We start from the raw sequence: 14,821 nt of genomic DNA on the forward strand, positions 1-14,821 counted from the left end.
CTTCAGTCACATCAAAACCAGAGTGAGATCAGGGCTTGGGAGCAGTGGGCAGGCTCTGCCATAGAAGAGGAGGTTTCATACAGAGTGAGGACCTGCAAGGTGGAGCTGTACGGTTCAGGAATGTGTGGCAGGAATCCTCCCTTTGGCCAGACACGTATTTTCCCCTGTGGGAATTCTTGTAACTCAGGTCCTCCGCTCCCCAGGTCAGAAAGCAGAGTACAGCATCAAGAATTCAAACTTGCTCCCATTTATAAACTTCGTTAAAGTTTTCTTTAAACTTCAGGCAGCACATATACAGTGCTAGCTGGATTTTTTTATTCTATTTGTGGTATTTGTGCCGCTGCCTTCACCAAGCATTGTCTCTCAATCTGCAATTTCTTGAGGTATAATCAAAAACTGCCTGGGTGCTTTTCATGTGGAAAAGGATTCAATCAATAGCATTGGATTATTCCAGCACGTGTATGGTCCAAGAGTATGGCACATTTGTCACTGGGAAGCAAATGAGTTTCTCCATTTGCATCTTTGTGAACCAGAGGGTTTTGTTCTAATGGATTTTGTTTCAATGTTTTCTTAGGAAATCACTTATTACCTAAAGGTTAATTTCTTAACACGTGTAAGAGAAATAGAAAGACTACATAATGTAATGACGACAGTGTAAAAGCAGAAAGCCTAGTGCTCCTAGGAACAGCATCCATTTCTATTTTATGCAATAGAAACATTTGATGTGCTAGGATTTTAACATTTTTTGAGCAGATACTAGTCCATATGATATTTAATTAAATGGAAAATTGTTTCTAAAGTTATGCTAAGAATTAGTATTTTCTCTGTCCATTGCTTTACACCTTCTTGATTTAAAGCAGAAGCACATTTAAACTACACCCTTTTTATTCTTTTCAAGTAGAAAAACTCAGTATGAATAAACATAAAATCCCTTTCTACCATCAGAGGCTTTACTGCAGTAAACTGAAAGTTGGTGCTGATTTTATTTATCTGTTTTATTAGTAATCAGTAGGTTCATTTCATCAGGGCTCCAACTTTCAGAGGTTCTTAATGGCTTTCCTGGTGAAAATTTGAACAGAGTAGTGCTGTCACATATTTTAGAACCAAATTGAAGTATTTTGATTTACATAATAGATGTGGTTTATTTCAATTATATTTATCCTGCTGTGCCACATTGCTTCATGGGAGCAGTAGTTTTCCCCATTCAAATGTTTGCCAAACTAGTCTAGGTCTTTTCCAAATGACATTTTCTGACGTGAGTTGATCTGAAAGAACAGATTAATTCATTAAAATCTTAGAACTGGTGATGTTCACAGTGTGTGCTGAAGAGAAAGACCACCAGAGGAAGACAGAGTGTTTACTTGTTGCTTGGAGTCCCAGGAGTCCCTTTATAAGAGCCCAGGTGTATGTGACACTGTGCATGCTACTTTCAAAGACTCTAATTTTATTTTCTTTTTTATATCTTCAATATGCAGCCCATCTCTACAGCATTTTTCTCATAATAAGAATACCTTCTTACCCAAATAATTCCCTGCAGCCTGCTCAGTCCTACTCAGTGGTAAACTTGTTTGTGAAGAAAGAGCAAAGAGAGGAAAAGAATAGTCAGGCTGACCAATGGAAAATAAACACACAATTTATTATTTAGTATATATGCATGACTCCAAAGTTGAGAATTTGATGTATGCACTCAGATTACCTAATGATGATATAAACACTGCAGTCCCTCTCTTCAAAGCAGCTAAAGAGCATCTATTATAAGACATTCCAGTAAAACATATTTTCTAATGCTGCTTATTAAATTCTGTGTCCAAAGACATCAACAGGATGAACAGGTAGGAGATGAAAGAGCCACAAGAAGTTGAATTTGTGTTTAGCCTGAATTGATAAAGCTGATCCTTAATATTGTTGATATTTACATTTAAGTGTGATCTGACATTAGGTTGCTTGCAAAGTTTGGGAAAAGAAGTATGTCATTCATCACTATCTAGAATCCAGAGCATCATCTGCTATTCTTTGTACAGAACATATTGCTCAGTGCACCTGAGAGGGAGGCTGGGAGAAGGTACTGCTTGTGATGATTTATGAGCAGAGTTTTTGACATGGACTAGCACCCACCAGAGGCCTAAGCAAACCCACCATAGTCTGTTCAGAGAGAAGAGGAAAACAGGATTTATAAAAAACCTCCACAGCAAGGCATTTGAATGCTTTTGTCGGCTGGAACAACACTGTTCAGGTTAAAAAAAAAAAAAAGGCAATTGTATCAACAGTTTTCACAAGCAAAATAAAGCAGAAAGGGAGCTTTGCTGTTATGTGTTATTCAAGTAGTTTCTCAGCAAAACAAGTCCAGCAACAGCTGTGTTCTGAGCAAGAGAGCCACTCAAGTCCCTCTTTGAGCCTGCTGCTGCTTTACCTCTGGATTCTGTTTGGGATGGAGAGATATGCAGTGAGAGAACTTACTCCAGCTTTGTAGTTTCTTGAGGCCCAGAGTCACTAACAGAACTGCAGGAGCTTATAGGTCCTATTGCATTTCTTGCCAGTAAATATTCTTTACCAGAGGGACACACATTGATTTTTATTTATTTTTTTTTTACTCTCCAAAACATGAAGGCCTTAAGCAAGAAACCTCTCTTGCATAAAAACATGACTCAGAGCAGTACTCCACAAAGCCAAAGACACAAGGCCTTTCTGGAGGTCAGTGACTGCTGAGGGCAGTGGCAGCCCCAGGTGTGGGACCTGGGGACTCTGCAGGAAGGAACCACAAGGTCCCTTATGGGAGCCCTTTTGGACTCCTTTGTGCAACGGGAAATTGAGGCTGTCAGCACAAAGGTTGTTTGTTTGTTTTTTTTACCATGTAACTTCATTCAAATGAAAATACCACAACACCATAATCAAAGGCAGTGTGGTTTAAAGGGAATCCAGAAACAAAATACTGAACAATATTGAGCTGTGCATGACATGAACACATTTAAAGTTCCCAAGACACAAGTCTCTAAGTGGTAGCAAAGATGTGCATTTTGACATTTAGAGCTACCTCTTCCTCTTTTCCTTTGTTTTCAATTAGAGATATTTTGGTACCTAGGATATTTTCTTGTGACTTTTATCTAAAAACAGCTTAGCTTTTAAAAAACAAATTATCTTTAGATCTCACAGAGAGGGCACAATAAAAAAGTATTTATAAATGCATTTTTAAAAATTAAAATAAATGCATTTTAAAAAATTAAAATAATAATTTCTAGAGTAAAATTTAAGTCAAGCTTGTTAAACAATTGTAGTGGCTCTCCTTTTCTTTAGCAATACTTGCTTTATGCTTGTGATAGTTGTCTTCCATTCCAGCCTCTACTTCTGAAGAGGAAGGAGTGAAAAATACTCGCTGAACAGCTAATTTATCAGCCTGACATTACCATCTATCAAGAGGAGAGGCCTGCTGTTAGGAAAATCAAGATTATTGGTTCAGAGGTTTTGTTACCTCTTGTGAAACGAGGGCAAGTTTGACAATCTATGCACCTGAGAGATGTTCTGGATGTCCTGAGCCCCAAGTCCCATACATCACTGCAGCTTCTGCAGTCTGCTCTGGTGGTTGCTGTCTTCATTTACTCTTTCTCAGTCTTTCTGACCCATTCAAAGCAGAAAGGATCTGGGTTTCTTTTCCTTCACAAGCCATGAAGAAACCCACTACAAAATTTTTGTACGCATAGGTGAATCTTGGATCTCACTGTATATATTTGAGTTCAGCACCTTATAAAGGTGCTGAACTATCTCAGGGCTGATCAGCAGGAACACACAGACAGGAACATACAGACCTTTCCTTCAGGGGACCTGCTGCTGAATTGGAATTCAGCAGATGGAAGCCCTGGAAGGCAAAGGGCTTTTCATGTGGTAATGGGTAACTGTGAACAGGGGAATGACTTCAGCTCTATGGTGAACCAGGACTATCTGCTTGGTGAAAAAAAAAAAAAAAAAAAAAAAAAAAAACACACAGAAAAATCTAATGAATAAGAATTAGGTTTTTGGTTTTTTTCTTTCCAATTAAAAAAAAAAAAAAAAAACCTCCAGAAATGGAAAGAAGGGATTTGTTTAACCTCTTCCCTAAGCAGTGATATTTACAAACTCTAGAATTTCAAAAACTGCAATCTCTGGTCTTGTTGAGCACCTTCTCCTGATTTGTCCTGATATTTTTTTTATTGTAGAGGAATGTAGTGTGTACTCTAAGTTTACACTATTGTGGCCTGAAGGACATATTCATAACATAAAATGTTTTTTAGATTCCAATGTAATCAAAATTCCACTCTGCAGCACAGCAAAATATGGACAGGCCTATTAATGAAGAAATATAGCTGTGTAATCACACTCAGCACTTTGTATGATGCTTGCATGATAACACTTAGTGAATGATTATGTCGAACCCTCTCAAACTTTCATATACTGAATTCAAAATAGACAGCATTTGTACATTGTATCTTCACAACTGTATGGAGGCAAAACCTGATGACTTGCCAAAAACACAAAAAAACTACTACTCAGTGCTGAGATTAGAATATTGCAATTCCCAGGTTACAGTTATGTTTCAGAAAATAATATTTGGTTTTGCTTGGTTTTGTTTTGGTTGGCTGGTTGTTCAATTTTTCCTAACTCGCTATGGGAAAAATGCAGCAGGACATTTACATTATGTTAAGGGAGCACAAGATATGAAGATGCAAGAATGTGTATGGAAACTGGATGGTACACAGCAATAGGGGGGGCTTTGTGCATGCAGGGAAGGAACCCAAAAGAATCTCTGCAGTTCACCCTCTTCTAAGAGGATCCTTACAGATCAAGGGTAGATGATGATTTGATCAAGTCACACAGCTGAAAACTCTATGGTACCTATGGTACCTCTTTTTTTGTTGTTGTTTTTTTTTCTTAATCACATTTGCATGAAGGCTTTCAAATACTGTTGAATTGTTTTAGGACACAAGACTTCTCTGAAAATGAGAGCAGCTTCTACTTACCTGCCTGCTGGCCTTGTTAGATGACATTGGCAAAACAAGTGGGTCATTGACTTGTTTCTGTCAGTGCTGATCTGTCACACCTGGGAAGTTACCAGCTTTCATTGCCCTCCACTTGGAAGAGTGATAATTTGGCAGTATTTTTTTCCTCAAATATGAATGGAAATAATAGTATTTAATTCCTGTGTGCAAGATTTTGATTGCGTCTGTCTTGACCTTTTACAATTTCATTTTGAGAAGTTAACATTACAAATAAATGGCATACTTGTAAGCGTGTAGGTATTGCCTAGACATTTCCTGTTTTTAAGTTGTACAGTAAAAGAAAGTCCCACATTTCAGTGCACTTAACATTTTCAGTCTTTTGGCCCTCAATATTACTAGATGTTGAGCATGGCTCTCAAACACTTCTATAATATGTTTTTGAGAAATCTTCTAAAAAGAGGTTGCAGAGTATTTTTTATTATTACAGTTGCTGCCAACAAGAAATGGTTGTCCTTCCCTGAGGAATCTGTCAAATCAAAGGAAAGGAAGGTGCTGTCCTGCTCCATGGCAGCTTGTGTGAGCAGCAGTGTGAGTGGAATCTCAGCTGACCACACAAGATGGCATTTCAGCAATCACAAAACATTCACTATTTTCTAATTACAGCTAGCCCGTTCTTAGCAGGCTGATGTTTTTAACGAGAAGTTATTCACTAGGAATTTCCTCTTTTTTTTTTTTTTTTTTAATAATGTTTGGAAGAAAGACAGTGCCCTCTGCTGGGCACAGGCTCCCCAGCAGTACTTTGCAAAGCGCCCCAAATGTTGATAATTTGTGAAAATGAACACAAAATCTGTATTGTTCTGCTCGAGATATTTGCTGGTTTCAAGGAAAAACACTTTTTTGTGGTCTCTTCTTGCATTCTGCTCTACTTGAAAGCATACTGTGCAACAAAAACGGGTCTGAGTTTGGATGGCAAAGAGCTTTTTACTAATTAAATTTGAACCCAGTTGGCCTTAGCTGAGTGTGATTTAATCACAGGGAGCAGCAGGAGCATGTAGTGCTATACATTCAAATTTTTACAAAAATAAACTCAATACTGTAAGAGCATATTGATCAGAAAAAAAGGTCCTGTTTTTCTGTGTAGAGAAAAACTCAGTTGAATTTACTTCTTATGTGTTCTCTTGCATGTCTTTGGTGCATTATTTCACAGATTTAAAAATTTGTAATTATACTGAGAAGTCAAAAGTGTTATTTTTCTCTTTATGCTTTCTTTAAGTTGTTTTGCTTTTCTGTTTGTTGTTTTGAGGGGATGTCAATAAAATTAGCAACACTGTAAGTTTCACTTAATAATTCTATTCTGATGCCTTTGGATTTTTCCAGGGTCCATTAAAAATATGAAGCAAAACAAAAAAAAACACCACAAACAAACCAAAACAAAGTATTTAACTCAGGATATAACTTGAATTTACATCTTACAGCAAAGGGGACAGAAGTAGATGAATTTCCCGAGTAATTTAATTGAAAATGTTTAGTAAATTTCAAATATGAAATTAAAATCCTTCAAAAACAGGCTAGGAAACTGTAGTAATCCAGCATTTACAGAAAAGTATAAAAAAATGGCATAGAAAGCATTATATATCCTTTCATGAAACTTGTATGGCTTTCAGATCTGTCCTCTGGTTTCACTCAGTACAGAAAAGACATGGAGAGAAACAGTTGCCTAAGGTCAACTGCGAGGGATTTCTATTAATTGATTGATAGATTTTTTTATACCTTAGCTTAAAGATGAAGCACAGCAGCTCTTGTATTTATTACATGTTTCATGTTTCTACAAATCTGCAGACTTTTAAAAGCAGGATGTCCATGCAGAGCAGCTGCTTGGTGCCACAACAGAGATTGTGTCTGCTCACTTCAAAGCTGAACTTTGGGGGAAAAGCACAGCCCCTCCTACAGCATTCAATCACTCTCATGGTGGCATCTCTGAGTATAAATCAAGATGTGGTCCCAAAATACTCTGTCCATTCCTAGCATGGCCCTGCAGTCAGGTTTTATTTACATGAGCCTGCAGCTGGAAGCCTCTTTGCTTCTCCAAGGGAGCTCCGTGCCCTCTGCCCAGAGCTGTGAGTTCTGGATAGCAGAGCCCCTTATTAATGGTCACAGTCGGTCATTAGCTGGTCACTGAATCTTCCTTGATGGCCAGCTAATGAACATCCCACTGGCTTATTGGGAAGATTGGTCAAGATAGACAGAATAGGTAATTTATAGCTGAAGCCCCAGCATGCTAATGGCCTTCCCTGAGTACCTGCAATCAACACAGTGCTGCTCAGTGGCATTGCATTCTTCCTAATTTATTTCTCACTTGCAACTATTTCACATTGAATGGAGACTTCAGATTCTACACTTAAAGATATGTTTGCATGTTTTATTTAGGGAGAAAACTTCTTTAAGAATTTAATAAAGAAAACAGTCTTAATCTTAAAAACTCTCTGGTTTTGTTAAGTTTTGCCCTTATCAGAAGATGTTTATTTTTAAAAAACAAATCTATGCTCATAACATTCATCTATAAAAGGCTCAGAAGCCCAGCCAGAGCAAAAATTATGTCTCAGGGGTACCTGTTAGCTGCAGGAGCCTGGAGAGCTTTGATGGTTCAGCACCTGTGGTGTGTAATCTCTGTGAATCGTGGATAAATTGGCCAGAAGTTACAGCCTCTCAAACTGTGATCTTGCCAGCTCTTAAAAGCTATAAAGTTTCAACCAAGCCTTGGCTTGGTAGGAAAGCCCTGGAAAAAGCCCAAGAAGTGGCAGTGATGCATTAGGTAGCACTCTGAGTCTGGTGGATAATGCCATAGGGGTTGTCCAATTATCACAGAAACCTTCTTTGGCTTTACATGTACAGGTACCTTCTCCCATTTCAAGAATGCACGGATTCCACTGTGGCCAAGACTTTCATAATCCTTTAAGTTTTATATTTTCATTTTCACAAGTTCAAGCATCATAATTATGATGCAAAACCAAAACAAAAGCAAACTCCAAAATCAAACGACCCCACCTTCCACTTGGTATATATCTGCATGCAACTGTTATAAGAAACCAGGTTTGCATGGCAAGGAACCAAGAAATTCATCTTGTTCCATTACGGATTTTCACGCACTTGACCCACAATATGTCCCCATGCTCATCTCATTCCCTTCAAATGGCTTCAAGATCCCAAAAATCTTTCTCCCAGTGGTGCCAAATTGCACTTCTTGAGCCATGAAGAGATTGAGAAATTGAGTTTCCAAGGAGGTGTCCTGACCATGGCTCCCTGGGGTTTGAAAACAGGAGCTATGCTTGTCTTTAGAAAGAGAGGCTTTGCCTTCTCTCAAGAGACTCATCTTATACTTGGCAGCTTTGTTCTAGAATAAGTAAGATTATTAAAATTTCTCATTATTCAGAGATTCCATTTCATACTTTTTGATTATAAAGGAGACACTTCTCTCCATCCTAGTTTCAAGTACTGGAATACTCCTGTCTCTTTAGCAAGCATTGCTTGCAAAAGGTATGGTAGCAAGCAAACCTTCCTGAAATGACTAAAAGAAAATGAGATCCTAAAGCTCCAAAACACATTGTTAGAGTAGCACGAATGGCATTTGTCTTGATGTTGCACATTTGGAACAAAAATGTTTGATTCTGTACCTTTCGTGCCATGGATGTGAGACTTCAAGCCAGTCATTTATAAGACATTTATTGTCTTAGAAATGTATATTTATTAGTCATTTATAAGACATTTATTTAATAATTAAATTAAATATTTAATAATAATTGTCTTGTTACACAGAATCCTGCATTTGCTTTCATGGTAAAAAGTAAATATGAAATTCAAATATTAATGTTGTATGTTTGAGAAAGACCAGGTCCTGACCCAGAACAGTGTATTTTTGAGAAAATTAATTGAACCTAGATGGGCTTAAGGCATCTTGGTACAGATGCAGTAGTGGTAAAAACGCTTTTTTCTTATTTTTTGTCCAGGAGCTGTGGTCTATGTTAGCTTTAAAGTCCAAAAATTAAAAACTGAAAGTGTCAATAAAATGTTAATTTGGTCTTAGCAGTAATATAAACTCCATGGAAATACTCTCTTCATGAGGGGAAGAGACCTCTTCTTAAATCCCCACACTTCCTTAAGTTACTGTGCAATTATCCCCTAAAGGAATGCGTGTGGCTGTTTAGAAGTGTTGCTGCATGTTGAGACAAATCTCTTTGCAGCAACCAATGGGAGATCTTCAGTGTCTGTCCTCTTGCTTTATCCAGTCTTGCCAACACACAAAAAGTGTGCAAATTGCCATTTCAATCCCTGCATGTGCTCAAGGTAAAGCCCAAAGCCAAGTGGTACAAACAGAGTGTAAGGTTCTGTATGAAAATAAACAAAGTGAAGACCTATTAGTTTTTTAAATCCTCGTTATAATGTTTAAATAAGTAATGCTATGCATATATATGAAATTTCTGCTCCCCGCTGCATGCTCTGCTAATGGTTCTTCCCATTCTAATGGCTTATAATGTTCAGAATTAGTACACAAGAGCTTTTTCCAAACTTTCCTGCTAAAGTATAGCAATGAGCACACATCTTTCTACCAGAAATCCCTTGGGAGTGGAACTCGACAGGAATATACCAGCCTCTTTGCAGAAACCATTGCAAGGCTGAACTAACACAGATGTAATTGCACGTCTATTTTACCTAACTTTTATCTTTTTCAGAGGAAAAAAAGAATTTGTTAAGTTAGCTCCTTTTGAAAAGACATAATCTCTGATATCCTTACCAAATAGAAAATGTATTGAAAAAAATTAATCCTGTTTTTACATATAATTTAATTTCATTTTTATTGCATTTATTTTCAGAAAATGTATTGTGTCAAGAGAAGCAGATAGTCTTGGAAACTTACAACAGCAGCTGGAAATTGAGGAGCCCTCTGAATATTATGTTTTTTTAAAAGCAACTGATTTTATGTTTTGATATAAACATATTTTCTTACATTTTTTTGCAACAGGTGGTTCTGCTAATCTAACCTGCAGAGCTTTCTTTGGATACAGTGGAGATGTCAGTCCTTTAATCTACTGGATGAAAGGGGAGAAGTTTATTGAAGATTTGGATGATAATCGAGTCTGGGAAAGTGACATTAGGTAAAAGGTTTTTTCTTTTTTTCTCTATATATTTTATAGTTAATGTTATACTTTTTATCACAGACTAACCAAGGAGAATATTTGGTCTGATCTTTTTTTTTGCAACATCATCCGTTTGCTTTTTGACTCTGCCAGTAGAGAACAGAAAAATGCCCTCTTCAGCCAAATCTAATGTTAGAGACTTGCAAAAGCAGAATAGCTACCCAAAAAGAGCTGTAATCTTGACCAGCTGGAATTTACCTTTTTCAAAATGTGTGCTGGAATTTACCTTTTTCAAAATGTGGCAATCTACAAAAACAATCACGAGGACACTTAGTAAGATGAAATAAAGAAAAATTAATATCTTCAGAAAATCAGATTAAAAAGTATTTTCAAACATTAAACCTTAAATAAATGGTGAAGTTTGACTTCCCTTTTGGAATGTTTTGATTTCTTCTTTAAAAATACCTGAGTTCCTTGGGATGTTATCTGGCTTGTGAGAGCCAAGCATCCTGTTATGTGGGCTGTTTATATCTGCTGAAATACTTGTTTTGGAGAGGATATGGATTCATGCCATATACTTCTACTTCTCCTAAAAGTGCTGCCTCATTTAGAAATTAAGGACAAATGTGGATTCATATTGAGAATTACATGCTTGACATAGCTTACTAAATCCTATCCAATATGAAATATCTGCTTGGATCTGAAGAGATTCCTTTTTCATTTATAACTCTGTATGTATGAATATCACTGTTTCTATGTATCACAGAAATTAAAACTCAGAAATTCAGGCAAATCTTAGTGTGCATGTAATGGTTTAACCTCAGCCAGCAAGTTCCTCACAGCCACTCACTCACTCACCTCCCTGTTATCCTCCTCAGGTGGGGAGAAGTACCAGAATAGAACTTGTGGGTTGAGATAAAAACAGTTCAATAATTGAGAAAAAATTAGAGATTATAATAGCAGCAATAATATTAATTATAATAGTAAACATATATTAATAATAATTGTAATGAAAATGAGACATAGAGGAATGGAACCCAAGAAAAAGAAATTATGCACAATATTATCACAATTAGCAAAATCAAGTAGACCTCAGTGACCTTCAAGGTCATGATCCCCAGACATAGGCAAGAAGGAAGTGTATTTTATCCCAGAGTACTTCAAGTTTATTTTACAAAAGTCAAGATCAATACATTAAATGGCTTGTGACAATAAATTCAGCTATATTTTGTGTTTAAAACTTTCCCAAGTCCTTCATCCAGTGACTTGGCTAGCTGATGACTGACAAAAAAGTGACAATAAACCTGTTACAACTTTCTTGTTTTGTGGAGGGAGGAGCAGAAAAGCTCATTTCCATTTCATTTGTCAGGTCTGCAATCATTTGTCATTTCCTTTCCTGAGTTCATGAAACCACTGATGGTCTTGTTAAGAGGGAAAGAAAGTAATGGGAAGACAGGTGGAGTCTTACATAGAAAGCTTTTTATTTATAATCTCTATGAGCTAGCAGCACCTGGTGTACCAGTTCTTCCTACTGTTTGATAAAACATTATAAAATTTTGTCATGTATTCCAGAAATTCTCTCTCCAACCATGGCATGAACACATTGTTCCTGAGTGGCATGTTGAAAAGCCTCAGAAAAAGGACAAATATTGTGTTTGGCCCAGACTCCTGGTGTGAGTCTAAAAGCCCAGAATAACTGTTTTCAGTTTTCTCCCTTCTACCATTCCAAGACTTCATGGATCAGAGTCTCCATCAAAGTGTGCAATGATATATTATCCATGTGCATATCATTCTTCTTTAAAAAGACAATGAACTGCAGCTCTCATTAACATTTACAAAGCCAAACCTCCTCATTAGAAGTGAGGAAGAAAAGGGCATGATATAATTAAATTAAGATTGCATCAAACCATAACCAAATTTGAAGCCAGAGAGTTGAGAGTTGCAAGCAGCATTGTTATGTCATGATTATCTAAAGCTTCACTGTGGTACAAGCAGAACAGCAGCAATGGTTGTTTTTTCCTCAGGGTTCTCAAGGAACATCTTGGGGAACAGGAGGTTTCCATCTCATTGATTCTTGACTCAGTTGAAGAGGCAGACCTGGGAAATTATTCCTGCTACGTCGAGAATGGGAATGGACGCCGCCATGCCAGTATTCTTCTACACAAAAGGGGTAAATATGCAGCTTTTCTCCATAAAAGGGTAAAGTGTAGGGGTGGTCACTTTGTAGAGATTCCCTCTGATGCAAGCATGAATTTTACCTCCCTAAGAATTAATAGTCAATGGTTATTTTTCCCAAAGTAATTTGTACAACTTGCAAAATAAAAGAGGAAGGATGTTGTTAATTATGGCTGTCATTGGAAAAAAATACAGTAACCCCTTCTAACTAGATCTCTATAAAAGATCCATTTAATAATTCATTAACTTTAAAATTTATGAAGGAAACTACAGGTGATACAACTGTAATAATTTTCAGTAAGAAAAAGAAATTAAATTTTAGGACAACCAAAAAAACCACCTTCTACATCTTTCAGAAATGCCACCTAAACCCCAAGCCAGGGGGGTTCCTGCATAGCCTGACGTGGACATTTTCCTTCCAACACTTTTGTTTAACATCAACATTTCTGAAGTGAAACATCATGACAGAAGCTTCTAAGAACCTCCCTGTTTCCCCTCACCACTCACATCCCATGATCCCAGCCTGCCTAATGGGATCTCCCACTGAGATAATTACAGGGAGATGGAAAATCTCCTGCAAATCAAAGCTCCCAGACCCATTCTGTCCACTTTACCTCGCAGAGGGGGCTCCACATCCCTGGGACTGACACTCCCTGCTCTCATGAAGCTTCTTGTTGACTTCAGAAAGCAAAGAATAAGCAGGAGCAGTGTCTGCATTTTGCTGACATTCCTGTGCTTTTTTTAGATTGTTTGTAAAAGTGAGCAAACCAGGATCTTACTGTGGTGCCTGAAGTACTTGTGGCATCTCAATTTATATCAAAGCAGTGGTATCTTCCCTAAATTTAGTTTTGTAGTATGCAAAGTCTGTCTAAGCTTAGAAAGAAACCATAAATCAAGAGAGTGTGACCAATTTATTTAAAAGTATTGTTGGGTACCTCCAATTGCTTGAATAGAACTTCATTTGTCGCCATTTTTCTAAACTGTTTTGCTTCTTAAAAAGATGCAGATGTTAATTACCAGATATTCAGCTTAGCCTGACATTTGTCATATTTTCTTGAATTTTCTGAGATGAGGAATTAACTTCTTAAGTAGTTGAACCTCAACAATATACCAGCTAGTTGTCATATACTCTGGTTCAGAGACATTTGAACCAGAGCAAGAACTTAACCCAAAAAACACTGAAATCCAACAACTTGCTCTAAGCAATCAAATTACTTGATGGAATACTGAAAATAAAAAAATTTAAAGCTCAAAGTACTTTAAAACCAATACTTATTTAACTGACACCTATTAAGTCACATGCTGATGCTTAGTCCTTATTTACTCTTCCATACAAGCAGTAGCTCCAAGACTGAAAGCATGTAAGTCTTCTCTGTTCTGTGACAACCAGATCTCTAATTTAACTTTGTGCATGCATGAATTTTGCAAGAATCTACTTTCCTTGCTCCCTTTCTTAGAGAACTCAGTAAGTCAGACATACTAAAGCATGTGGCCTCATGGCAACATGCTTAAGAGGAAGTAATCTCAATATTTAATTGCCCTTATAAATAGTAAAAGGACAAAAATAGCAGAAAAACTCCCAAAAATATTTTTTTCCTCTTTAAGTAATGCTGAATCTGAAATAGATCAGGAAGCAAAATCTGTTTTGCCCTCGAAAGACAAAAGGTGCCAGATATAAGCCCTCTGCACATTTTGCATGTTGACAAGTGTTTCAGTGAAATGATAAATTAAGCATGGCAGATAAAAATTTAAGCTAGTCTCTCAGGTCTCCTAGGAAGAGGAGTTTTGCACTGCTTTCTTAGTCTCTTGTACATCACCATGACAACCTTTCAGTTTAGATTTCCTTGTTTAGATCCATATTTAGCCTCTGCTAGGAATGAGTTAGCTGTTTATTAATTTCTGATTTCCTTGTTTAGATCCATATTTAGCCTCTGCTAGGAATGAGTTAGCTGTTTATTAATTTCTGATTTTTTGGCTGACTTAGACCAATTGGGACCCAACAATTAGGTAAATTTGCTTCCTGAACACCAAGATATTTGCAGATGTAGTAGTTTTGGCTGGTTTTCTAGCTAGCGATCCTTTTTTTCAGCAGTATAAGAGTACAAAAATGATGAATCTGGAATGTTCATTGTATACCTGAGAAAGAAATTATAATCCTTCTTCAACTTCCTGTGTGGAACATTATCACCAGGATCAGAAGGGATAGCAAAGCAGAAAACTCTGCTGCTGAATAGAGAGTTCCTGAGAAAAGAGGTATTTAGGGCTAAATGCTGCAGTGGGTATTCAGGTACAAAGTTTAAGCCTTTCTAACACCCTTGCAACTGCTGCTTCACCCTGGTCAGTAGAGCCTCTGTACACTTAGAAGTCCAGGTGGAGATTTTAGACATACCTACACTTAGGCCCTGAAAGCATAAGAAGCCGACAGTCTAAATCACCACAAAAAGCCTGGATACATCTTCCTTCCCATTGCCCCTGGTCAGCCCCCCAGGGACACACTCTCACCTCACAGAATCCCTGAGCAGGCTCCACCAGAGGCTGGTCCTGGCC

The 14,821-nt window shown here is 37.4% G+C and overlaps 1 protein-coding gene across 1 annotated transcript in view; it reads left to right on the forward strand.

The window, feature by feature from the left end:
• Positions 1-14,821, forward strand: part of IL1RAPL1 (interleukin 1 receptor accessory protein like 1) — a 669,405-nt gene that overhangs the window by 633,645 nt on the left and 20,939 nt on the right. The window contains exons 7-8 of the mRNA XM_059466278.1: positions 9,985-10,117; positions 12,124-12,269. Of these exons, the coding sequence (XP_059322261.1) occupies positions 9,985-10,117; positions 12,124-12,269 (279 nt within the window). The remainder of the gene's footprint in view (positions 1-9,984; positions 10,118-12,123; positions 12,270-14,821) is intronic.

This window comes from Ammospiza nelsoni, chromosome 2 (assembly GCF_027579445.1).
Source record: "Ammospiza nelsoni isolate bAmmNel1 chromosome 2, bAmmNel1.pri, whole genome shotgun sequence".
NCBI lineage: Eukaryota > Metazoa > Chordata > Aves > Passeriformes > Passerellidae > Ammospiza > Ammospiza nelsoni.